We start from the raw sequence: 26,880 nt of genomic DNA on the forward strand, positions 1-26,880 counted from the left end.
TTTATCTTCTTTTTCTTTCTTCTTCTTTTTTTTCTTTTTTTCTTTTTTCTTTTTCTTCCTTTTTCTTCAGGCAAGCATTCATTTCGTCTGCAGGGTTTGATCTAATTATTATAGGTAATGTTTGCCTGAAATCTCCCGCAAGCAATATTAATGTGCTACCAAAGGGTTTCGAATTCCCTCACAAATATTTTAAAGATTGATCCAGAGCCTCGAGCGATTTTTTGTGTGCCATTGTGCACTCGTCCCAAATAATAAGTTTGCATGGCTGCAATACTTTAACCCATCCCAGATGATTTGGGATTACAGAATTTAGCAGGTAGTTGTATACGTCCTGAAATTGAGTCTACTGGGAGCTTTCCGTTTCCAATTGCCAGCATTGATCTGAAAATTTTTGACCAGAGTCATCGTTTTGCAATCGGACACGCATATTTGTAGTTAATGTTAATGTCTTTACGTGTGCCCATAAATTAGAATTTTTCAGGCAAGCATTCATTTCGTCTGCAGGGTTGATCTAGGTATTATAGGTAATGTTTGCCTTAAATCTCCCGCAAGCAATATTAATGTTTTGCCAAAGGGTTTCGAATTCCTCGTAAATCTTTCAAGATTGATCCAGAGCCTCGAGCGGATGTTTTGTGTGCCATTGTACACTCGTCCCAAATAATACGTCCCAAATAATTTGCATTGCTGCAATACTTTTCCATCCCAGATGATTTGGAAATATTGCACGCGGGAGTTTCTGCAGAATGCAAATTCAGAGGCAATTTAAAAGCGGAATGAGCAGTTCTTCCACCAGGCAGCAACTTTGCGGCTATTCCGGACGACGCAATTGCCAACGCTATATCATTTTTTGATCGAATTGATAACCATCATTGCCAGTAATTGTGCTGGGTACTAAAAGTCGAGGATTTTGCTTTGTGCACCTTCCTTTGGCCATGCATGGTAATTTTTCGGACAGTGCACCGCAAGGTCCATGTATCATATTTTTTTACCAAAATACCATATAAGCCATTATTGAAATTTTCATCAGGTATTTCAGCGGAAATCACATCATCAATTTCATTAGAAGTAACTTTATGATGTAGCCAGATTAGTATATGTGCGTGTGGCAATCCTTGATTTTGCCATTCCACTGAGTACATCCAGCATTGCACTGACCCAAACACTTTATGTTTTACTATGTAGTTTATCAGTGGTTTCAACTTTTGCCGGAAGATACGGGCCGTAATGTTATGTCTGTGAACCGCCGATTGTCCTTGAAGTAAAAGCTGCTCTATCTCGTCCCAAGATTGATTACATGTAAATGTAATAAATAAATCTGGACGACCATAGAGACGAACATACGCAATAGCATCTTGAGCATATTCATGCATATGACGGGGACTGCCAGCATATGACGAAGGTAAAATAAGGGTTTTTAAGGGTTTGACAAATATTACGAGAGGGGGAGGGTTTTTCAGCCCCCTCCCCTGGTTACGGCCTCGGTTTCAGTTTTTTTTCGTAATTAAAATAATTTTTTTGCAATGGACTTTCACCTTTAAGATGTACGGAAATAATAATTACCATTCCTGAATCAATGTCAGATGGTATTTTTTTTCTCATAAAGCAGTTTTTTCTCAAAACGGGTTTATTAACTTTTGGTTACAATGGACTACAGTTAAATCTTTACTAGGTTGCAGCTGCTGCATCAACCACAATATTATGTAGATCTTCCATCCAAAAACTGAGTTTTTTCAGTATTTTTGCCTTTAGGAGCTTATAGTTTTAATTTTCTTTATTTTGTCTGGAAAGGAGACAAATATTTTTTTTAGCCTCTTCCTTCTTCCATCCATGTTAAATTTGATTTTGCTTTTTCTCAGACTCTCCCTAGCTTTATCCAAAAGTACATGAAAGTCTAACCTTCATCTCTCAAGCTGTCCTCAATATACTGCAGACCTGATACTCTGATGAAATTTATACAGATAATATATTTCAATAAATCTCTGCCTTATCCCCGAGTAAACATTCAAAATCTACTCGAGTCCCTATCCTTTTCAAAATGCTCACTCAAAGTTATAGATCAATCTCTTTAAGCATTATATAGATACAAGCTGTTGGGGTGACGCTTCGCGCCACCCCAACACCTAGTTGGTGGGGCGCTTCGCGCCCCCCAAGCCCCCCCTTGCGCATAAGTCGTTACGCGCAATATTAGTTACGCGCCATTGTAGTTGTGTCCCTGTGTCCCACCTGTGAATATAGATAGATTTATATATGTGTTTCAAACTACGTAAAAATTGCGAATATACAACATTCTTGGCTTTCCCATTGTCTGTGCATATACAAAGCCGTATGTACTAATAGTGACGTCATATGCAAACGCTCTTTTTACAAACAAACAAACATGCATACACACAACTCGTTTTTATATAGATAGATAGATAGATAGATACAATACAAATTAACTGCGTAAAACTTGCGAATATACAACATTCTTCACTGTCCAATTGTCGCTGCATATAAATAGATTGTCAGGTTTACCGACCCTCGAACATGCAACGTACAATTGTCCATGGGAAAAGCAATCAGTATTAAGATCTATACCACATTTTTCTAATGATTGACCTTGAGCTTTGTTATGGTGATTGCAAATGCTAATTGAATTGGGAATTGCAATCTTTTACATTGAAATGGCAGATCCGTTGGAATCATGGGAATGCGAGGAATAAGAACAGCCTCACCCTCAAAAGGCCCTGTCAAGATTGTGCCTCTATTAGGTTTTCCATTGTTTTTTTTACGGCAAGTCGCGTGCCATTGCAAAGCTTTGGTGGGTTGATATTTCTTAAAAGTATTATTGGTACGCCTATTTTTAGTTGTAGCACGTGTGGTGGAAACCCTGAAAGATCTATGGAATTTAAAAATTCAGATGGATAATTAACCGCTTCATTGGTTCCAAAACTGTGTCGACTGACTTGTAAAGGACTGCCTGGTCTCGAATCCTGGTCAAAACAATATTGTTGATTTCTTGGACGTCTATATTTTTGGGTGCGAGAATCGCTCTTTCACTTAGCCATTAATTATTTTTATAATTTTTAGAATATTCGAAATACTTTTTCAATCAATTCATTTTTGGACGTCACTAAATTACAGAAATCAGCAGGTAGTTGTATACGTCCTGAAATTGAGTCTACTGGGAGCTTTCCGTTTCCAATTGCCAGCAATTGATCTGAAAATGTTTGACCAGAGTCATCGTTTTGCAATCGGACACGCATATTTGTAGTTAGTTTTAATATTTTTACGTGTGCCCATAAATTAGAATTTTTCAGGCAAGCATTCATTTCGTCTGCAGGAGTTGATCTAGGTATTATAAGTAATGTTTGCCTGAAATCTCCCGCAAGCAATATTAATGTGCTGCCAAAGGGTTTCGACTTCCCTCTCAAATCTTTCAAGCATTGATCCAGAGCCTCGAGCGATTTTTGTGTGCCATTGTGCACTCATCCCAAATAATAAGTTTGCATTGCTGCAATACTTTACCCATCCCAGATGATTTGGAAATATTGCACGTGGGAGTTTCTGTAGAATGCAAATTCAGAGGCAATTTCAAAGCGGAATGAGCAGTTCTTCCACCAGGCAGCAATGTTGCGGCTATTCCGGACGACGCAATTGCCAACGCTATATCATTTTTTGATCGAATTGATGCCAGAATCAGTTTTATCACAAACGTTTTACCAGTACCTCCTGGCGCATCCAAAAAGAAAATTTCTCCAACGTTGTTATCGACACAATGCATTATCGTATTATAAATGTCTTTTTGTTCCGAGGTTAACTTGGAAATGTTATTTTGTACATACGACAATAGATCACTCGTACTGTAACTTTGTTCACGATCCAATTTTACACATGTCGAAACAGCAGCGATACGGTTAGGTGAAGGCATTCACAAATCCTGAAGAGGTTTGTTTGCCATACGTACGCACAAATCTTCTATAATAACTAAAGTGTAGTTATAAATTTCTGATGTAAAATCAAAAGTCATATCTGACGTCTCTAACTGTTTTCGATGGAGTATATCTTCGGACATTTTTGACTTATATTTTTCCCGTAACTCTGTAGGAGCTGATGGAGAGCAAGTTGTTAAAATGATGCCAAACAATGCACGAATTTGACTTGGGGTTGACGTTTCGCACGCGTCATTGATGCAGTTATCCCAGTGTTGGTCATTCTCCAATAAATTCAGAGCTTGGCATGCACTACGGTAAGTGTCATGTATAGCACCGTTTACAGTTTTCAAATACTCAAAGGATGTCGGACCGGGTACATTCACCAAAAGCAGGCGTAGAAAGAAGCATTCATGTTGATTGGGGTGAACGGTGTAGAGTCTTCCTATCGTGGTATCTTTGAAGATGGTAGGTTGGCCGTCGACTGACTTACCCTGTTTTCGACGTTCAAATACTTTATTTTTAGTATTCCACGTGTAATACGAGGGCACTTCAAGCAGTTTTTTTGCAAAAGAATCATTTTTGCAAAGCGAAAAAAAAGCTGTTAATGTTGTATCCGGTGGATTCAGGGCTCTTTGTTGCACGTTGGTTTCCGTGAAATAAACACGTTGACCATTCTGTAAATGTACCGCTAAGTGAAAAACAGCTGGACTACGTTCATGTATCGGAAATGAAAGAATTCGCCAAACAGCTTCATTGCTGCTTATGTATCTTCCAGCCTGATATTGTACAATTTCGCCGAAATCTTTGATTTTGGGCTGCAAGCCAAAAACTGCCATGTCACTGCCTTTGTTGACGTATTTACATATGTATTTGATTGCCTTTACGGAGTTACAGTATTCAACGTTTATGTGTGCATTAAATGTTTTTGATAATAATGGGGAATATGGAACAACCCACTGGTTATCTACTTCGATGGTGGTACCATTACGCTTCTTTATTATTGCTGTTTTACCGCCATCTTCAGTAGATCTTCTTCTATATTGTGGGTAACCATCATTGCCAGTAATTGTGTTGGATACTAAAAGTCGAGGATATTGCTTTGTGCACCTTCCTTTGGCCATGCATGGTGAATTTTCGTTCAGTGCACCGCAAGGTCCATGTATCATATTTTTTCAATAATATCATGTAACCCCTTATCGACATTTTATCAGGTATTTCAGAGGAAATCACATCATCAATTTCGTTCGAAGTAATTTTTTTATGTAGCCAGATTAGTATATGTGCGTGTGGCAAACCTCGTTTTTGCCATTCCACTGAGTACATCCAGCATCGCACTGACCCAAACATTTCAAAATTTACTATGTAGTTTATCAGTGATTTCAACTTTTGCCGGAAGACACGGGCCGTAATGTCATGTCTATGAACCGCCGATTGTCCTTGAAGTAAAAGCTGCAGTATCTCGTCCCAAGAATGATTACATGTAAATGTAATAAATAAATGTGGACGACCATAGAGACGAAAATACGCAATAGCATCTTGAGCATATTCATTCATATTACGGGGACTGCCAGCATATGACGAAGGTAAAATTGTTAATCTTCCAACGTTTGTGGTATTACCGTCATTTACAACTGCATCTCGCAAATGAATGTATTGTTCAGAGCGGAGCTTGGTCTGATTCAGGCGGATATATAGCAAACGTTCAGATTCAATTTTAGCATACATATCAACGACGAATTGGTGAAACAATTGACGGCATTTTAAAATATAATTTTCTTGGATTCATCAATTTAATATTAAAGCGATAGCCGTCGGCTCCATCCCAAAAAATGATAGGATATTGTAGGGCATCGTAGCATCGATGAATTTCAGCAATTCTTAACAACTGAGCGTTTCGCTTATGAAGAATAATATCTCGAGGTAAAAACTGATCACCGACCATAACGATTGCCACTTCGTCGATAGTTGGAGCATTGTATCTACGCACATGTTGGCCAGGAGGCGTTGTGTCAGCGGAAATAACAATTTTATGCGTATCAGTAGGCATAAAATCGATGGCTGTTTTGAACAGACGCACTAAATTATTATTTTCGTGGAAAAGGTGTTGCAATTGGGAAACGATTGTCCTTTCAACGTTGGGAGAAATTTCGCAACGTGCATTCAATTCAGAATTTCTATCACTGATGAAGTACAATTGTAAAAATTTATGATTCTCGCCTGAGAATGGTAGAAGGGACCCTGCTCTATGATAAATTTGCCCTTTTACTTTGAAAGTAGACATAAATTGATCTGGATTTTCGATTTGGGCTCCAAACGACGTCATTTGGAAACATGAGTTGTATTTTCTGATTTTTGACAAAAAACGCTTAGATTCTGACGTAGTTCCATTAAGGAAAGTCTTCAATGGCTCTGGTGGTGCAGCCAATAGAGGAAGTTTAACTTTTCCTGAGGCGCAACACATTCCCATTGTTTCACCATTGAATTTCAAGGCCTTGCAATAGGGACAAATTTTAGACATTGTCCCGATTTGAACACATCTACTCAAGCTATAATCATCGACTGGGTTGTACCTGAATGCCAGGCGATAACTTTCAGGTTGCTCTGATTCCTCGGCACGCTTTCTTTTCTTACTTTCTCTATCAGCAGTAAGCCTGATTTCTTGCTGTTCTTGTGATTCCTCGGCACGCTTTCTTTTCTTACTTTCTCTATCAGCAGCAAGCCTGATTTCTTGCTGTTCTTGTAATTCCTCGGCACGCCTTCTTTTTTCACTTTCTCTTTTAGCAGCAAGTCTGCTTCCGCGTTGCTCTGGTAGTTCCTCGGCACACTTTCTGTTCTTTCTTTTTCTATCAGCCTCAAGCCTGTTTCCTTGCTGTTCTTTTGATTCCTCGGCACGCTTTCTGTTCTTTCTTTCTCTATCAGCCTCAAGCCTGTTTCCTTGCTGTTCTTTTGATTCCTCGGCACGCCTTCTTTTTTCACTTTCTCTTTTAGCAGCAAGTCTGCTTTCGCGTTGCTCTGGTAGTTCCTCGGCACGCTTTCTTTTCTGACTTTCTCTATCAGCAGCAAGTTTTTTGGCATAGACTCTTTGAGCATCTTCATCGGCTTTTGCCATGGTAAGTTCATCAGTCATTGTAAACTTAAACATTAATAGATTTCTACGTGAACATATGTCTTAAATATCTTGAATGACGTCACCGTCAAAGCAAAAATGACGACAACTAATTTCATGACGTCAGTCAACACAGAAACATGACGTCACCTGATCCGCAGACAGACACACAGACAGACAACTTATTTTTATATATATAGATATACTAGCTGTTGGGGTGGCGCTTCGCGCCACCCCAACACCTAGTTGGTGGGGGCGCTTCGCGCCCCCCCCCCCAAGCCCCCCCGCGCGCGTAAGTCGTTACGCGCCATAATAGTTACGCGCCATTGTAGTTGTGTCCCTATGTCCCACCTGTGAATATAGATAGATATATATATATATGGTTTTAACTACGTAAAACTTGCGAATATACAACATTCTTTGCTGTCCCATTGTCTTTGCATATAAATAGATTGTCAGGTTTACCGACTCTTGAACATGCAACATATAATGGTCCATGGGAAAACAATCTGTATTCAGATCTATACCTCATGATTCTAATGATTGCCCTTGAGCTTTGTTGATGGTGATTGCTAATCGACCATTCCCTGTCCCGGTGTCCCGGTCGTCATTTACATCCCCCTGTTTCCTCCGGTGTCCCCGTTGTAGTTGTGTCCCTGTGTCCCGGTCGCCATTTATATTCCCTGTGTCCCGGTCGTCATTTGTATCCCGGTGTCCCGGTCTATATATACATTCGTTTTTTAGTTTTGTTTTTCTCCTTTATTTTTTTCCTTTTTTTTTCTTTTTTAGCTTATTTAGATTTTTAGATTTTTTAGTTTTTTTATTAGTTTTTAGTTTTTTTTTCTTTTTAGTTTTTTTGTCCCGGTCGTCATTTATATCCCCCTGTTTCCCCCGGTGTCCCCGTTGTAGTTGTGTCCCTGTGTCCCGGTCGTCATTTATATTCCCTGTGTCCCGGTCGTCATTTGTATCCCGGTGTACCGGTCTGTATATACATTCGTTTTTTAGTTTTGTTTTTCTCCTTTATTTTTTTCCTTTTTTTTTCTTTTTTAGTTTATTTAGATTTTTAGATTTTTTAGTTTTTTTATTAGTTTTTAGTTTTTTTTTCTTTTTAGTTTTTTTGTAGTTTTTACCTTCTTTTTAGTTTTGTTAATTTTTTTTTTACTTATGTCCTGGTCGTCATTTATGCTCCCTATGTCCCGGTGCTTTGTTGATTGCTAATCGAACATTCCTTTTGTCCTGGTCGCTTTCTCTTTGAGTGTCGTCATTTATTTTTTTCTTTTTTAGTTCTTTTAGTTTTTACCTTTTTTAGTTTTTTTTTAGTTTTTTAGATGAAAATTTTTTTTAGTTTTTTCCTTTTTTTCTTTTTAGTTTTTATTGGTTTTTACCTTTATGTTAGCTTATTTTTCAGTTTTTTCCTTTTTTTTTAGTTTTTTTTTATTTTTTATTTTTTTTAGTTTTTTACCTTTTTTTAGTTTTTTTTTAGTTTTTTTAGTTTTTTTAGTTTTTTAGCTTTTTTACTTTTTTTATTAGTTTTTAGTTTTTTTGTAGTTTTTGCCTTTTTTTAGTTTTTTCAGTTTTTTTTTTAGTTTTTTATTGGTTTTTACCTTTATTTTAGCTTATTTTTCAGTTTTTTCCTTTTTTTTAGTTTTTTTTAGTTTTTAGTTTTTTTAGTTTTTTACCTTTTTTTAGTTTTTTTAGTTTTTTTAGTTTTTTAGCTTTTTTATTTTTTTTATTAGTTTTTAGTTTTTTTTGTAGTTTTTGCCTTTTTTTTAGTTTTTTTAGTTTTTTAGCTTTTTTATTAGTTTTTAGTTTTTTTTGTAGTTTTTGCCTTTTTTTAGTTTGACAACTTATTTTTATATATATAGATAGTTTTTTTTTTTACTTATGTCCTGGTCGTCATTTATACTCCCTGTGTCCCTGTGCTTTGTTGATTGCTAATCGAACATTCCTTTTGTCCTGGTCGCTTTCTCTTTGAGTGTCGTCATTTATTAGTTTTTTCCTTTTTTTTTTAGTTTTTTATTGGTTTTTACCTTTATTTTAGCTTATTTTTCAGTTTTTTCCTTTTTTTTAGTTTTTTTTTATTTTTTATTTTTTTTAGTTTTTTACCTTTTTTTAGTTTTTTTTTAGTTTTTTTAGTTTTTTAGCTTTTTTACTTTTTTTATTAGTTTTTAGTTTTTTTTGTAGTTTTTGCCTTTTTTTAGTTTTTTCAGTTTTTTTTTTAGTTTTTTATTGGTTTTTACCTTTATAGTTTTTTTAGTTTTTTAGCTTTTTTATTTTTTTTATTAGTTTTTAGTTTTTTTTGTAGTTTTTGCCTTATTTTAGTTTTTTCAGTTTTGACGTCACCTGATCCAGTTTTTTCAGGTGACGTCACCTGACACATCCATCCATCCATCCACAGACAACTTATTTTTATATATATAGAAGATATATATATACTAGCTGTTGGGGTGGAAAATCTATACCAAGATCTATACCAAATTTTGTAGGGGTGGGTAAGATGTATACCAAATTTTTCTAATGATTGACCTTGAGCTTTGTTGATGGTGATTGCAAATGCTAATCGAATTGGGAATTGCAATCTTTTAAATTGAAAAGGCAGATCCGTTGGAATCATGGGAATGCAAGGAATAAGAACAGCCTTACCCTCAAAAGGCCCTGTCAAGATTGTTGCCTCTATTACGTTTTCCATTACTTTTTTTACGGCAAGTCGCGTGCCATTGCAAAGCTTTGGAGGGTTTATGTTTCGTAACAATATTATTGGTACGTCTATTTTTAGTTGTAGCACCTGTGGTGGGAGATCCAGGGAACTTAAAAATTTAGATGGATAATTAACCGCTTCATTTGGTTCCACAACTGTGTCGACTAACTTGTAAAGGACTGCCAGGCCTCGAATCTTGGTGAAAACAATATTGTTGATTTTGTGGACGTCTATATTTTTGGGTGCAAGAATCGCTCGTTCACTTAGCCATTTATTATTTTTATAATTGTTTAGAATATATGGAAATAATTTTTCAATCAATTCATTTTTGGACGTCACTAAATTACAGAATTCAGCAGGTAGTTGTATAGGTCCTGAAACTGAGTCTACTGGGAGCTTTCCGTTTCCAATTGCCAGCAATTGATCTGAAAATGTTTGACCAGAGTCATCGTTTTGCAATCGAACACGCATATTTATAGTTAATTTTAATGTCCTTACGTGTGCCCATAAATCAGAATTTTTCAGGCAAGCATTCATTTCGTCTGCAGGGTTTGATCTAGGTATTATAGCTAATGTTTGCCTGAAATCTCCCGCAAGCAATATTAATGTGCTACCAAAGGGTTTCGAATTCCCTCACAAATATTTTAAAGATTGATCCAGAGCCTCGAGCGATTTTTTGTGTGCCATTGTGCACTCGTCCCAAATAATAAGTTTGCATGGCTGCAATACTTTACCCATCCCAGATGATTTGGGATTACAGAATTTAGCAGGTAGTTGTATACGTCCTGAAATTGAGTCTACTGGGAGCTTTCCGTTTCCAATTGCCAGCAATTGATCTGAAAATTTTTGACCAGAGTCATCGTTTTGCAATCGGACACGCATATTTGTAGTTAATGTTAATGTCTTTACGTGTGCCCATAAATTAGAATTTTTCAGGCAAGCATTCATTTCGTCTGCAGGGGTTGATCTAGGTATTATAGGTAATGTTTGCCTTAAATCTCCCGCAAGCAATATTAATGTTCTGCCAAAGGGTTTCGAATTCCCTCGTAAATCTTTCAAAGATTGATCCAGAGCCTCGAGCGATGTTTTGTGTGCCATTGTACACTCGTCCCAAATAATACGTCCCAAATAATTTGCATTGCTGCAATACTTTTCCATCCCAGATGATTTGGAAATATTGCACGTGGGAGTTTCTGCAGAATGCAAATTCAGAGGCAATTTAAAAGCGGAATGAGCAGTTCTTCCACCAGGCAGCAACTTTGCGGCTATTCCGGACGACGCAATTGCCAACGCTATATCATTTTTTGATCGAATTGATAACCATCATTGCCAGTAATTGTGCTGGGTACTAAAAGTCGAGGATATTGCTTTGTGCACCTTCCTTTGGCCATGCATGGTAATTTTTCGGACAGTGCACCGCAAGATCCATGTATCATATTTTTTACCACAATACCATATAAGCCATTATTGAAATTTTCATCAGGTATTTCAGCGGAAATCACATCATCAATTTCATTAGAAGTAACTTTATGATGTAGCCAGATTAGTATATGTGCGTGTGGCAATCCTTGATTTTGCCATTCCACTGAGTACATCCAGCATTGCACTGACCCAAACACTTTATGTTTTACTATGTAGTTTATCAGTGATTTCAACTTTTGCCGGAAGATACGGGCCGTAATGTTATGTCTGTGAACCGCCGATTGTCCTTGAAGTAAAAGCTGCTGTATCTCGTCCCAAGATTGATTACATGTAAATGTAATAAATAAATCTGGACGACCATAGAGACGAACATACGTAATAGCATCTTGAGCATATTCATGCATATGACGGGGACTGCCAGCATATGACGAAGGTAAAATTGTTAATCTTCCAACGTTTGTGGTATTACCGTCATTTACAACTGCATCTCGCAAATGAATGTCTTGTTCAGAGCGGAGCTTGGTCTGATTCAGACGGATAAATAGCAAACGTTCTGATTCAATTTTTGTATACATATCAACGATGTATTGATGAAACAATTGACGGCATTTTAAAATATAATTGTCTTCATCCTGCCGAATCATTAGTCTATAGGAATAATAATGCATTGCGCTGTATTTCTTATTCATTTCTTTGTTAGTGGCTGGATTTATCAATTTAATATTAAAGTGATAGCCGTCGGCTCCATCCCAAAAAATGATAGGATATTGTAGGGCATCGTAGCATCGATGAGTTTCAGCAATTCTTACCAACTGAGTGTTTCGCTCATTTGCAATTGCGAAACGATTTTCCTTTCAACGTCGGGAGAAATTTCGCAACGTGCATTCAATTCGGAATTTCTATCACTGATGAAGTACAGTTGTAAAAATTTATGATTCTCGCCTGAGAATGGTAGAAAGGACCCTGCTCTATGATAAATTTGCCCTTTTACTTCGAAAGTAGGCATAGATGATCTGGATTTTCGATTTGGGCACCAAACGACGTCATTTGGAAACATGAGTTATATTTTCTGATCTGTGATAAAAAACGCTTAGATTCTGACGTAGTTCCAGTAAGCAAAGTCTTCAGTGGCTCTTGTGGTGCAGCCAGTAGAGGAAGTTTAACTTTTCCCGAGGCGCAACACATTCCCATTGTTTCACCATATAATTTCAAGGCCTTGCAATAGGGAAAAAGTTTAGACATAGTCCTGATTTTAACAAATCTACTCAAGCTATAATCATCGACTGGGTTGTACCTGAATGGCAGGCGAAAATTTTCAGGTTGCTCTTGTGATTCCTCGGCACGCTTTCTTTTGGTGATTTCTCTTTGAGACGCAAGCCTAATTTCACGCTGTTGTTGTGATTCCTCGGCACGCTTTCTTTTCTTACTTTCTCTATCAGCCGCAAGCCTGTTTTCATGCTGTTCTTGTGATTCCTCGGCACGCTTTCTTTTCTTACTTTCTCTATCAGCCGCAAGTCTTTTGGCATAGACTCTTTGAGCAGCTTCCTCGGCTGTTCCCATTGTAGGTTCTTCAGTCATTTTACAATTAAAAATTTCTCTTTCAACGATCTTCTTACAATTAAAATTTGTCTTTGAACGATTTTGTTAAATACTTATAATGACATCATATACTAAGCATCATCATAACAAACATGACGACAACTAACTTCATGACGGTATAAGGCTCAATCCTTATAATGACATCAGTTGACAGACCCGACTCATGAGTGATGCCGTAAAAACTAAAATGTCTTTATACTGTCTTACTGTTGATATTTCTGGAGCTTTCAACAATATTGTGCACTCTCAGGCTCTATTTTCCCTTGCGTCTTCAGGTGTTAATCCTTCCGTACTAAGTTTATTGTCTTCTTGGTATTCAAAGTCTAAAATTCAAGTTACCTGGACTTGCCAAATATCTGACCCGGTAAAAATTAATAAGGGAGTTCGGCAAGGTGCCTTATTGTCTCCTAGTATATTTTTAATACGTGCTTGCCTCGTGCCTGCGTCCCCTTGGAAGTTCTGTTTTTTACGGTAATATTGGTTTGTCTTCTATTGCATATGCAGATGACGTTCTTCTTGTTGCCCGGACTCGCCGTGGATTGCTTTCTAATTTTACTATATTAACCAATGAACTATCTAAGATTGGACTGTCAGTTAATGCGCCTAAATGCGAGTTTATTTGTTTTAATAACCGGTTTATTGTTTTTTGTTTTATTTGGTTTATTTGTTTTTAATATGCGGTCACTCCATTCGTTGCTGGGACTGCAGTTCTACCACGTTCTTCTTTAGTTAGTTGGCTTGGTCTGTGTTTCGGCCCAACACTTTCCACTACCTGTTCATCCCTAGTGAATCAAGCCGTGAAAAACCTACGCGTCGCTTACGGAAAAATATCCCCAAATAAAAGCCGTTACAGCCGCAACGGTTTGTGCATGATTTATAACGCTTATTGCGCCCCTGTGCTTTGGTTTTTATCAGGCATGGCTCATCTATTTCGTAAGAAAGATCGACATACTCTACGTACGGCTTATTTCAGATATTGCAAATTCCTCCTCCGGCTTCCTAGATGGCACCGAAACAAAAAAATAATTGCTCGATTTGGTTTAATTGATGTACCTTCTCGGATTCAGTCTTCCAGTGATGATTTATGTAAAAAGACTATCAACTTTATTCACGTTTATGACCCTCCGCAGCCTTTTTTCCATATTGATACTGGTTAATTAGTCCATGTTGTCTTTTGTTAGTTTGAATTTCGTTTTTCTTCGCTGTTTATCGTATTTGTTTTTGTTTATTTATAATACTCCGTACTTTGTGTTTTTTATACTTTACGGGTAATAAAGTTCATTCATTCATTCATTCATTCATTAGTGAGGCAGCGTTTCAAGCAGTTTGCTGCGCTAGCTAAATTCAAGAACTACCCCCTTTGGCCTGTGAGAATTATGCAAATAGGAAAGGATTCGCACGGAAAGCCCACTTATCTAGTCTTTTGTTACGGTAGTCACTATGAAGTTAGGTTAATAGATGCGAATCTTCAAGAATACAACCCCAAAACGATAGATTCATCCAAGCCAGCTGTTAAAAAAGCAATTATTGAACTTGATAATACCCCTTAGATTTATGAAACTCTTTCCAAGACTTTTTTAAACCTGAAAGCAAGTGATAAATTAGGGTCTAACTCAGTTCCTTCAAGTATCGCCCCAATTTACAACAAATTAGTTGCAACTGAAGCCCAGCTGGTGAAGACAAAAAGTGATCTGCTTGAAAATATTACAAAGAAAGTGACTGAAAAGTTCAATGACCCAAGGTCACTGAAAGAGACTACTGAGCTGATAGTCAGCCAGGTTTATGATTCAGTCACTCTCGAGTTAAATCCGAAGTTTGCTAAAATTGAGCAGGCTCTAAGTAGTCTGAGAACTCAAATTGAAAATTTGGAAGAGAGGATTAGTAGAATTAAAAAAAAAGCTTGATGATTATGATCAGGAGTCCTTACTTGATAGTCTTGTATTTCATGGGGTAAAGCAGTTACCTGGTGTAGACACTCGCACTACAATATTTCAAATTATAAATAGCAAAATGTCTGTGACAGACCTCTCATATTCTGATTTTATTAATGTATACCGTTTCCGATTGAATAATCCGATTACACAGCATGAAGAAAGTTCTATTAGAGTTGCTCCGATCGTCGTTAAATTTTCTGGCAAAGATGTAGCCCGTAGAGTGTCTAAAGCAAAAGCTAAACTTGCTTCAACTGGTGTTTTTGTATCGGAGTCTCTAACAAAACGTCGCCGGGACATTTTGAACGCAGCGAAAGACAAGTATGGTCAGAGAAATGTTTGGTCGGATCAGGGTCAGATTTTGGCCTAGTGCAGGGTCAACAGTCATGAAAATCCGTTCTATTACCGACTGTATTTAGTCTCATATGTTATGATTAGTGTTTTTCCATTTGTTTATTTTGTTTTAAGATTTTTGCTTGTATTTTCTTCTTTTCTTTTTTCTGCTTTTATGTGTATTTTTTCTTTCTTGCTTTCTTTTTTCATTTAGAGAGATTTGTTTTGGTACGAGATTTCATTTACTCTCGCTGCGTCTATACTGAATGATTTAATGAGCCGACCTTTTCTCCTTGAACAGGTTTTGTCGGCACAAATAGCAAATGATATTGAGCCTTGTATGAATTAAATAAAAAAAAACAAGTTTTTTAAATGAAAGTAAGGAGCGACAATAAACCTTAAAACGAACAGAAATTACTCCGTATTGAAAGTGGTTTTTCCTCCTCAACGCCCCGCTTTTTACGCTAAGGTTTGACTCTTTCTCTTAGCTCTGCATTTTAAAACAGTAAAAAACTTTAGCGTAAAGAGCGGGGCATTGATTAGGAAAAACCCCTTTCATATACGGAGTAATTTCTGTTCGTTTTAAGTTTTAATGTCGCTCCTTACTTTCATTTAAAAAAACTTGTTTTTTTTGTTTAATTTCTGGACGTTTTTGAATTAATGCATTTTTTTTATCTTGGCTCTCCGCGCATAAATAATTAAAACGAAGTTTGCATATTAATTCTTTTAAGGCTAAATGGCTTTTTCATAGTTTTAATCGGAAGATTTTGAGAAAAAAGGAAGCGAGACAGGAGGCCTAGTTGCCCTCCAATTTTTTGACTACTTAAAAAGGCTACTATAACTTTTAATTTTTTACTAACGTTGTCATAAGTAAAAAATATACGTAACTTACGAATTAACTTACGTAGCGAACTTCTATATTCGTATGTGTTTATTGCGTATATGAGGGGGCTCACCCCTCGTCGATACCTCGCTCTTTGCACTAAAGCTTAAATTTTGTCCCAATTCCTTAAGAATGACCCCTGAATCACAAAAGCCGTAGAATAAATAGTTAAAATTACTAAAAAATACTTTAGCGTCAAGAGCGAGGTATTACCGGGAGGTAAACCCATCATATGCGTACTAATTTCTGCTCGTTTCAAGTTTTAATGCTGCTACTCTCTTTCAGTAGAAAAAACTTTTCATATTTATTTTTTCATTGTTTTTTTTAAATAATGCTAGAAAATCCTGCGCCCCCTCCATTGAAAGTCTCTTCCCCCTTGAGAAGTTCCTCATTGGAACGATTTTTTCACGTATCCCCCTTCCTCAACCCCCCCCCTCTAACCAAACAATCCCCCTGAAAACGTCTGTACACTTCCCAGTAACCATTACTATATGTAAACACAGGTTAAAGTTTGTAACTTGCAGCCCCTCCCACGGGGACTGCGGGGGAGTAAGTCGTCTCCAAAGACATAGTTATTAGGTTTCTCGACTATGGTGAATAAAATGGCTACCTCAGAATTTTGATCCGGTGACTTTGGGGGAAAATGAGCGTGGGAGGGGGCCTAGGTGCCCTCCAATTTTTTGGTCACTTAAAAAGGGCACTAGAACTTTTAATTTTCGTTAGAATGAGCCCTTTTGCGACATTCTAGGACCACTGAGTCGATACGATAACCCCTGGGGAAAAAAAAAAGAAATAAACACGCATCCGTGATTTGTCTTCTGGCAAAAAAAAATGCGAAATTCAACATTTTTGTAGATAGGGGCTTGAAACTTCTACAATAAGGTTCTCTGATACGCTGAATCTGATGGTGTGATTTTTGTTAAGATCGTATGAGGTATTTCCTTTTAAGGGGTATTTCCCCCTATTTTCTTAAATAAGGCAAATTTTCTCAGGCTCGCAACCTTTGACGGGTAAGACTAATCTTGATGAAACTTATATATTTAAAATCAGCATTAAAATGCGATTCTTTTGATGTAACTATTGGCATTTTTTTGAGTTTTGGTTACTATTGAGCCGGGTTGCACCTTACTACAGTTCGTTACCACGAACTGTTTGACCAAGTTAAATTAAAACAGTTAAACCCCGCGGAAGCCGATTTACTGAGTTTATGTGCCTGGAATTGCCACCTAACCACGTGTTATGAGGATGTGTTGCAATTTCTCTCTGATTCTCAAGGTAAAGTTATTTTTATTGGTATATGTGAAAGTTTTTTGAGTCAGGAACACTCTGTCTCCTTGTACTCTTTTCCAGAGTACAATCAAGCGTATGTGGAATATTTAAATTGTGAACGTGTCATGAAACTGGAAAAATTCAAAATAATACGCAACAAAGTAAACTCGATGAGAAAAAAGGCTAAAAAAGAATACTTTGCCAACCAACTGAGTTCAAATAAGGATAATACTAAAAGAATTTGGAAAGTTATTAATGACCTATTGGGAAAAAAGAAAGAAGCCCCACCTAATTCGCTACTGATTCAAGGTGAACTTGTTAATGATGACATAAGTATCACGACTAAATTTGCTGAGGTTTTTCAAATATTGGGCAAAATGTACAGGCGCAAGGGTTGGTGAACTTTAATAATGTTTTAATGAAAGATGAATTTGTGGATGATAGAGGAATCGGAAACAAAATTGAATTTCAGCCTTGTACTGGAGATGAAATTCTGAAGGTTGTGAAAACGATCAAATCGAATTCAGCAGGAACAGATGGCATTAATCTGAAAACTTTTAAGTCAGTGATGTGTTATTTAATGCCATGTCTAGTCCATATAATCAATCTTTCCCTCCAAACCGGTATATTCCCTGATGCGCTTAAAAGGGCGAAAGTAATCCCCCTTCACAAAAGTGGCTCTAAGCTAGAAATTGAAAATTATAGACCCATGTCAATCCTACTCTTGTTTTCGAAAATATTTGAAAAAATTGTACATAAAAGGCTTTATGATCACCTTATGAAAACGGGGATGTTAAGTGAAAACTTGTTTGGCTTTAGGAAAGGTCACTCGACGTCGGATGCCGTCCATTCCCTTTGTGATATTGTAAATAAATGCTTTGAACATGGTGAAATCGCGTTGACAGTTTTTTATCGATTTTAGAAAAGCATTCGATACAGTGGATTTTAATATACTACCCAAACGTCTACAATCCCTTGGAGTTCGTGGTAACTATTTAAAGTGGTTTAATAGTTTTTTAAGTGGTAGATCTATTCAAGTTGTATTAAATGATGTGTTTTCTTCTCCGTTTCAAGTGAGGTGTGGTGTACCTAAGGGGTCTGTTTTGGGACCACTTCTGTACCTTGTGTATGCTGATTCAATGCTTTTTCTACTTACCTGAGTGTTGTATTACGACTTTTGCGGATGATACAGCTTTAGCTGTGTCTAGTCAATCTGTCGATGATCTATTGTTGAAAGTAAATACGGCATTAAAGGCATTTTTTGTATTTACAAGTTTGAGCCTTTTGTCAGTGAACGTTAATAAAACTAATTTTATGATTTATAGGAGAGTTGGTAAGCCTCCATGTGTTGATAAAAAATATATTTTTTAACGGTAAGCCTTTGTCACAGGTGCTTGAAGTGCGTTTTTTGGGGTTTCAGCTTGATTGTAATTTATCTTGGAAGAACCATAGTGATCTTGTTGCAGCTAAAGTTGCTAGAGGTTTGGGAATTTTGCGTCGATTAAAGCATATTTTACCATTATCAGTTCTTTTATTATTATATCACACCATTGTTTTGCCTTATATTTCTTATTGTTGTGTCCTTTGGTCTAGTAATTTCTATGCAAATTTTAAAAGAGTGCAGATCCTACAAAATAAAACAGTACGTCTTCTTGGTAATTATGTAGAAAATGTGAATGATACCGCGTCATGTTTTAAGAAATTACGAGTGCTTAACATTGGTCAGATTCGAGATTATTAAGCTGCTGTTTTTGCGTATCGATGTTGCAATGATGAATGTCATCCAGTTTCTGCCAGTTTTTTTTTCGAGTAAATCGTTTACTCCACGGGTATGAGACTAGAGGGGCATATAATTTTATTGTTGATTTCCGAGACACCACACGTGCAACTTTCTGGATTAGGTATTTAATTCCGGCTATTTGGAATGATATCCCAGCTCGCATTAGGGAGGCGGAACATATTGGGTCGTTTAAAGTAAAATTAAAAAACGTTTATTGGAAGTGGAGAGATAATTTTTTTTATTATTATTAGGCTTTATTTATGTATATTCTGGTATTAAGGGTAATTGAGCGAGAGTGTTTTTGTCCTTCTTTAATTTTTTTTTTTTTTTTTGATAAATTAGGTTGGGAATCAGAGGATTGCAGCCGTCCAACATCAGGCTGTTTAAGCCTTCCCTCGGGCGGTTGTGTTTATTTATAATTTTTGTGATTTAGTAGTTAATAAAGAGAGTTCATTCAAATAATGATTTCTTAAAATTACAAATACTGCATTTTCTCTCCTCGAACTCCTTAATAAATTTAAATGTCCTAAATCACACTGTTTCGGGATTTTTCTCTCTTTTTTACGTCCTACCCTCGAATACGCTTGTCCCGTTTTGCACCCTGGCATTTCCCATCAATTGTTCGACAGAATAGAGGCAGTTCAAGAAAGGTGCCTAAGAATTATCTTCAATGAGGGTAAAGTGCCTTACATTTCCCTTCTTTGGAGAGCAAATCTAGTCACCCTTAAGGAAAGGAGAGTACAAATTTCCTTGCATTTTGCCCACAATACCGTGCTTAACCCTCATACTATTTCTCTTTTCCCAAGTGATCATTTACTCCCCCCCCCTCGAACTCGCCCCCACGTTTTGTTTCAAGAAAAATCCCCCTTCTTGCCCCAATAAGATTTTCCACTGAAAAAAGAAAGTTCACCCCTCACATAGTTGAAATTTTAAATAGTTAGCCCCCCCCCCCTTCCCACTCTTCTTTTATCTTAGAGTTTTAGTGTTTATTTTACAATTGCGAACTTTGTAATGCTTGCTAGAAGGACTTTGGTTTAATTTTGTTTTCCCTGTTTTGACTTTACAAGCTTTATAGTTTGACTTTTTATATATTGCAAATTTATAATCTTGTACTGACACCAAAGTGCGAATTCGGCCCTTTGGGGCTTATGATAGCCACTTTTTTAAAATAAATCTTATCTTGTCTTATCTTTTATAAGGTATTCTAAACTTAAACTTAAAATCATGGAAAAAAAGCCTAAAAGTATTAATCACATCTCAGTTTTAATATGTTCTTTGAGTTTCACTTTTTTACAACCCCTTAAATCTACTTAAATCGTCATTTTTTCAGCTTGTTAATCTCGTTCTCTTGCTTATAGTTGCAAAACGAAGACCCAAGATGCAAGAATGTAGGAAATTTTCAAATAACACTGATGCAGATATACCTCTCAATGAATGCTGCGATAAAAACAAGACGGAAGAAGAAGCCTCTTACATGATTGAACCATCAAGCACAAAAAACTGGCCTCATAAGGAACAGCGTTTTTGTCAAAGAAGAACTTTTCTCGAGAAATGCTTATTTATTCTTTGCATTTTATCTCTTCTCGGACTTATTACTGTTGGAACACAACTTTTATTGCAGTACTTTGAGAAGTCTAGCTTGAAAGGTAATGATAAGAAAATCGTGTAAAGTCATAAAATTTAGAGGTTATACTTGAAACAAATGCCCAAGGGTACTTGTGTATTATAGCAACCACACTCAAGTTCTTGACCAGGATAAAACCGGTTTCTCCGTAGGTTAATGAAATATGCCAAAATATGATGAAAATATAATACTTTAGTAACGAAAATACCGAAACTACAACAGAAAGTTATGGAAAGCAGGCTGCCCGGAACGCATTATATTAAATACCCAACATAACCTAATCAACTCTATAAATTAAATATTTAATAGAATATACCTGCATAGTAGTTTGCCTTACTGAAACTAAGCTAGTTATCTCTGAATGCAGACAGAGAAACCGGTTTTGCTTAGATCAAAAACTCGAGTGCGATCGCTATAATAGACACGTACATGGCAATGGAATGGGCAAATGCACTAATGTCTATTATGGGGGGGTCAGGGGGCAGTTGATCCTTTTCATTTAAAAAACAAAACAAAAATTGTAAATAAAGTAAGAAAAAGTTCAAAAAAAGCAAATAATAAAGATATTTTATGGATCTTCCATAAGAAATCTGTGATCAAACCCCTATATTTTCGAATTGGTGCACTTTTGACTTCGTCTGCTGTTGAAGGAGAATTTATATTTAGTTGTTAATTTGCATCCGTGCTCGAGTCGCATATTTGAATGCAATTTTTGACCATTGTTTAATGTATGGATAACACTAAGCTGTAAAATAAAGTCATCCCTATTATTAAAATAAATAATTTATTTATTTATAAATAAATTATCATTTATTCATTATTTATTTAAATATCATTTATTTATTTAAATATTTATTTACATATATAAATAATATATATATATATATTATATATATATATATATATATATATATATATATATATATATATATATATCATGAAAAGAGAAATCACCAATGCTACAGCACAAACACAAAAAAAAAATAAAATAAAATAAAATAAAGAGACAGAAGGAGAAAAGGAAGACTGTTTTCCTAAATTAGTGATTAATATAGACCAGCACTTGAATGAGGCCTTAACCCTACTCATCCATACAATCACATAGGTCAAACAGCACAGCCACACACAATCAACCATAAAGAATAATCCATGGACAGGCAGTCATGTCGTCAATAAGTATAAGTCGTCATTTACCAAACAATAGAAAAAATAATATAGACAAATAATTCAGAGGCAACACCCAACATAAGGGCTCATCAGGAGAATACACTGGCCTATATAGGGTTTCGCCACTCTAAATTCTCTACCCAGCACAGTGTTGTGGCTACCACAGCACTGGTATATATATATATATATATATATATATATATATATATATATATATATATATATATATATATATAATATTCTCATTTATTTATATAGATAAATTATCATATTAATCATTATTATAATAAAGTCAAATAAAGGGCAATAGATAGTTTCAAAATGAAAAAGAAATAAAATCTTAAAAAGTGAAACATTCTTCTGGGAAATTTATCCACGCCGCTGAGACTTGTCATAGTTAATCTATGCTTGGCCTCAATATTCAAATATCTAACAAATATAGACCATCCCCTAATGAGGAAAACTACTAGTCAAAATGTAATAAGCTTTTACGGAATATGTGTTGTTTCTATTCACAGAAAACTAGGACAAGAGCCGGCTACGTTTCACTTTAAATAACTTTGCTTGCTCGGTGCTTCCCTCTATAAATCGAAATTCACTCGGGGAAAAGAAGGACGTCAAAAAAATAATCTCCCTCGCTAAACTACCCCCTCGCAAAACAAAACAAAAATATTCCCTGGCAGGACTGCCGCGAACGTTACATTCGTAACATTATGTTACGTTTTAAATAAAAAGATTATCCACACTGTGATGAGTATGGTCATTCCTTAATGCTGTGATCGAATAATAATAACACACACTCATTCAATCATGGTTACAGCAGTAGCTGTAGCCTAGTAAAGAGTTTACGACAGCCTATAGTAACCAAAAGATAAAAAACACATCTAGAGGAAAACTACCAAGTGAAAAAAAATTTCATCTGACACTGATTCACGAATGCTAAATGTCATTTCGGTTCGTCTTAAAAGCAAAAAATTATTGCAAAAAGAAATTTATGGTGATTGAAAGAAAGACTAAAACCCCTTGAAAATGATTTTAGATCAAAATGACAATTATACTACTGGAATCAGAATGGTCGAAAACCTTGCATTTAGAAATTAAGTTCCACTCCTTGAACAACAGGAAAAATCAATTTTTGCATGGGTAGCACTGATCTGTCTCTCTTTTTTTCTCTTTTTTGCAGGGCTAGAAGGTGACCAGAACATCATAGAGAGATGTGTAATAGCTCATTCCAAGGGATATTAAATGTGCTAGTGGCCTTTTTAACGGACCAAACAGATTGGAGGCCAAATAGTTCCCTCCCTACAGGCTCCTCCCCCCAAAGTTATCAAATCAAAAATTTGAGATAGCCATTCTGTTCAACATAGTTGAAAGATCCAATATCTGTGATTTTTGTGATAATGTGGTCCTCCATAGTCCCTAAGGAAAGGGTTGTACGCTGTATTAGTATCGGACGTAGCGATATCACGCGTATTGGTATGGCCGCATTGTTATTGGGCAGGCATCAGGTTCAGATACATTAGTACCGGGTGTTTTTTTTTTCGGTCATGGTTTTTTTCGGTTACCTGGTGCCCTGTCTATTTGCTCCTGTAACTGTGAGTAAAATTCATCTGAACCACTAGTATCTCCATCAGTTGGTTCAGCGGGGGCATATACTACTATAAATGATACCCTGAACTTTTTAGTCATAAAATGAGCAATTAGAATTCTATTATTAATACCTTCCCAGCCTAAACAAGACTTAGCAGCTTCCTTATTCATCATGAGCCCTACTCCCTGTCTGTGTACCCCATCCTTCCTGCCTGAGTAAACAAATTCTATGCCACCTAATTTCATGCTTCCTACCTCTGGGATATGAGTTTCTGAAACTCCTAATAAATCCAATTCAAACCGTCTGGATTCGTCAGTCAAAATATCGACGCGATAGTCATTTTTTAACGTCGTAACATTCTAAGTTCCAATTTTCATGTTCTTTAAATCCTTGAAATTATTTTGGCCTCAGGAAAAGCAGTGATCCCGGATACCAGTGCAGGACGGGGCCAACATATCATTTCAAAGATACACCGAAGCGCTTAAGCCGGCTTAGAACCGGGCAGCAAGAAGTCCCTGGGAACCCCAGTAAGCTGGAGGCTTTGTGCAATCCTGGGCCCATCTTGGTCACAACATGATTTTCAGCACTTGGCAATGCTCTTCTATCAACAAGAGTCGAAATCATGCACAGACAGTCCCAAGCCTATTCCCCGTAATAGCTCATATCTCTGTGAGACCGGATTCTTTTCTATGATTTACATTAAAACTAAGTACAGAAATAAATTTGATATATCAAAGTCACTGAGATTAAAAGTAATTAAAGTTGAAGTTGATGCTGAAACTGTAATGAAGAAAAATCGGAAACAAATACATCCTTTCCATTGCAATAACTTACTAAAAAACTTGCAGGTGTTGTTATGTAAGTAACAAAAACTTATTCAAGTCGTGTTTCTTATTTTAACAATTTCATTCTTATTGATAAAAGTTGCAATTTTTTTTCATTTCAAGTAGAACGAATAAGTACCACTACTTGGGACTACGGAATCTGAACACTACTAATATTAATGCTCGTGACTATACAGTTAGACTTCTAAGCTTTCAAATTATACGTAATATTTGCATGAAAGTAAACATAATTATATTATTGCTAGAAAGAAATGTACTTAGTTAACAAAGGTGGAATATATCCTATCTCGTAAAATATGAGCCAAAATGGTAAATAACTTAAAACATTTTTTTTGGTAAAGGTTAATTTAATATTCATGAAAACAGAAAAATTGACAAGAAATGGCAGCATTCTTGATAAGTTAGTTTAAAAGTTAGCTAAAAACAAGATGTTTGGGCCTCATGCTTCCCCTCTCTCAGTAAAAAATCTCATGATTCTTGCTCTTCTGAACTATTCTTATTAGCAGGATTGTTTTTAACTTTTACAGTGGAGCCATTTGTATTGCCCTTATTAGGAAAAGGAATCTGAGGACTACAGGAAGGCAAAGGTGGGCTTATATGGAATTTTTGAAACCACAATAGTTTGACCTTTGAAAATATTTATTGTCAGGAGTTAGAGAAAGAGAACGACCTTCCCCCTTAATTAAGTTCTGTTTAGGTATTTGAGCAGCTTCTGCTATCTTGACTGTCCTTTAGTGGGTGGTCGCTCAAGTGAGACGGGGTACTCCCTGAAATACAAAAGAGAGTTCTTGCTAGCCGAGTGCTGACAAAACGGCTTTAATAGTTATAGAGGCGAAGCCGAACTTGGAAAAACTTTTGTTTTGAATGCAAATATTTAACGCAAATTCTTTTATCATGTAAATATTTAAAAAAATAAAGTTTAGATCAGTTTATTTGTATTTCCAAAATTTATAATAAGGAATAAAATTATAAGGAAAGTATGATTTCTAAAAAATAATTCTGATTAGCCTATATATCTGAGTTCAGAGTAAGAAGCATGGTAAAACAAAAGAACTACTTTTCTAGTTGTACTTCGGAAATACAGAATCTAAATATCGAAACTCGGCAAAAAATCAAGAATCTCATATGTAAGCTGAACTTACCGGAGCTACAGCAGAAATTGAATTCTAACCCCGGCTTGAAATCAGTAAAAAAGAAAGAAGATAGAAGGGAAACAACCGTGTCAAGTTCACATCAAAGATTGGTAGCCCTCCAGAATGGGAGTATTGGGTATTAAGTGATACTAAGACGTGTTTTGGTTTTAATAGCCATTTTCTTCAAGTTCTGCTTATTGGTTGATTATTTATGATGTTGCATAATTTACTAAATACAAATTTCACAGCAACGGCAATAGATTATGCAACAAGTGGGCTGTTCCAAATTTTACAGGAAGTTTTTTTCGAAAATTTCACTGTTTCAAATGATTGATATTGTATTTTCATTGTCATCACTGAAAATTCTTCACTACTAATCGCTGTAAATTTTTCATGGTATTGAATGGACGATAATAACAGTTATCACTATAAGCTGAAACATCAGGTGCTATTGAAAAAGATCTTATCTGAACCGAGTTAATGAAGCTTTGTCCTATGGTGGTGCAGTGGGTTTGACCCTAGCTTATAATACGGGACCCATAGATCGAATCATGCTGTACCAATGCACTGCAGGGCCGACGCAGGGACCTTAGTAGTCAAGAAGGGTCGTTAATCTGATACAATACAATTAATGAAGCTTTATTGTAAAACAGCAAAATAGATTTCCGTACCGTAAAAATCCAAGTCAAATTCAGAGCTTATTAATTGAAAAATAAAATAAATAGGGAGAGTTCTTTTTTACAATAGTTAAATGTTTCAATGATCAAAACCAGAATTCTTTTAGTTGATTCAAATCTTCAAAGCAGCAAAAGGCATCCAATTAGATATTTAATATTGCAATCGGTAATATAATATCCAATTTCCTTTTACTGTAAAAGGGAAAAACTATAATGTCCTATTTTTTCGAAAATTACAATTCCTAATGTTACATATCAAATTTCAAGCTCCGTTACAATGCTCTCTTTGATGACGATACGTACCAATATTAAGCCTGAGCCTCTCACGAGCCAAGCCTTTAGAACTCGCTTTTATTGGAATAGAAAAGCTACAAATTCTGCCAAATCTCAAAAGTTAATTACTGCACCATCGTTGCAAGGAGCTCTTGACTGTTTTATTAACCCCTTCCAAAAAGCCCATAAGCAGTAAGTTTAATATCTTATTTTCTTAGTCTTATAAACCCCTCCCCCCAGGCTGTTGTCTTCCTCCCTGATAAAATAATTCAGGGAAGCCCAGGCATGTCATTGGGTTGCAGTGTTTAATTCAAAATTAATCAGCATTGTGGCAAAGAATATTCTTTGATATTTCTAAAGAAATTAGATCTAATATTTTTGGTTTATATTGATTGAGAAAAAATAAACAATGAAAAATATATGTTTTTTCATAGGCCTCTTGCTTTTATGAGAATTTAGGTTTCTCAAAGCCATAATTTAATAGGATTTTAAATACCGAGTTTGGTGTTTTAATGCACATTGTATTGTTTGGTCAATAATTTACTTAAACATTATTGCAGGTGGAGAAATAGAAAAAGAAGTGGACAAGAATTTGCGCACAACATGCACAACTGATTCATGTGTCAAAGCAGGTA

The 26,880-nt window shown here is 36.0% G+C and overlaps 1 protein-coding gene across 1 annotated transcript in view; it reads left to right on the forward strand.

Moving 5' to 3' along the window:
- LOC136030074 (neprilysin-1-like) overlaps positions 1-26,880 on the forward strand; it is a 235,290-nt gene that overhangs the window by 126,544 nt on the left and 81,866 nt on the right. Inside the window, exons 2-3 of the mRNA XM_065708719.1 lie at positions 20,294-20,581; positions 26,806-26,877. Of these exons, the coding sequence (XP_065564791.1) occupies positions 20,294-20,581; positions 26,806-26,877 (360 nt within the window). The remainder of the gene's footprint in view (positions 1-20,293; positions 20,582-26,805; positions 26,878-26,880) is intronic.

Source organism: Artemia franciscana, chromosome 8 (genome assembly GCF_032884065.1).
Source record: "Artemia franciscana chromosome 8, ASM3288406v1, whole genome shotgun sequence".
In the NCBI taxonomy this organism is placed as follows: Eukaryota; Metazoa; Arthropoda; class Branchiopoda; order Anostraca; family Artemiidae; genus Artemia; species Artemia franciscana.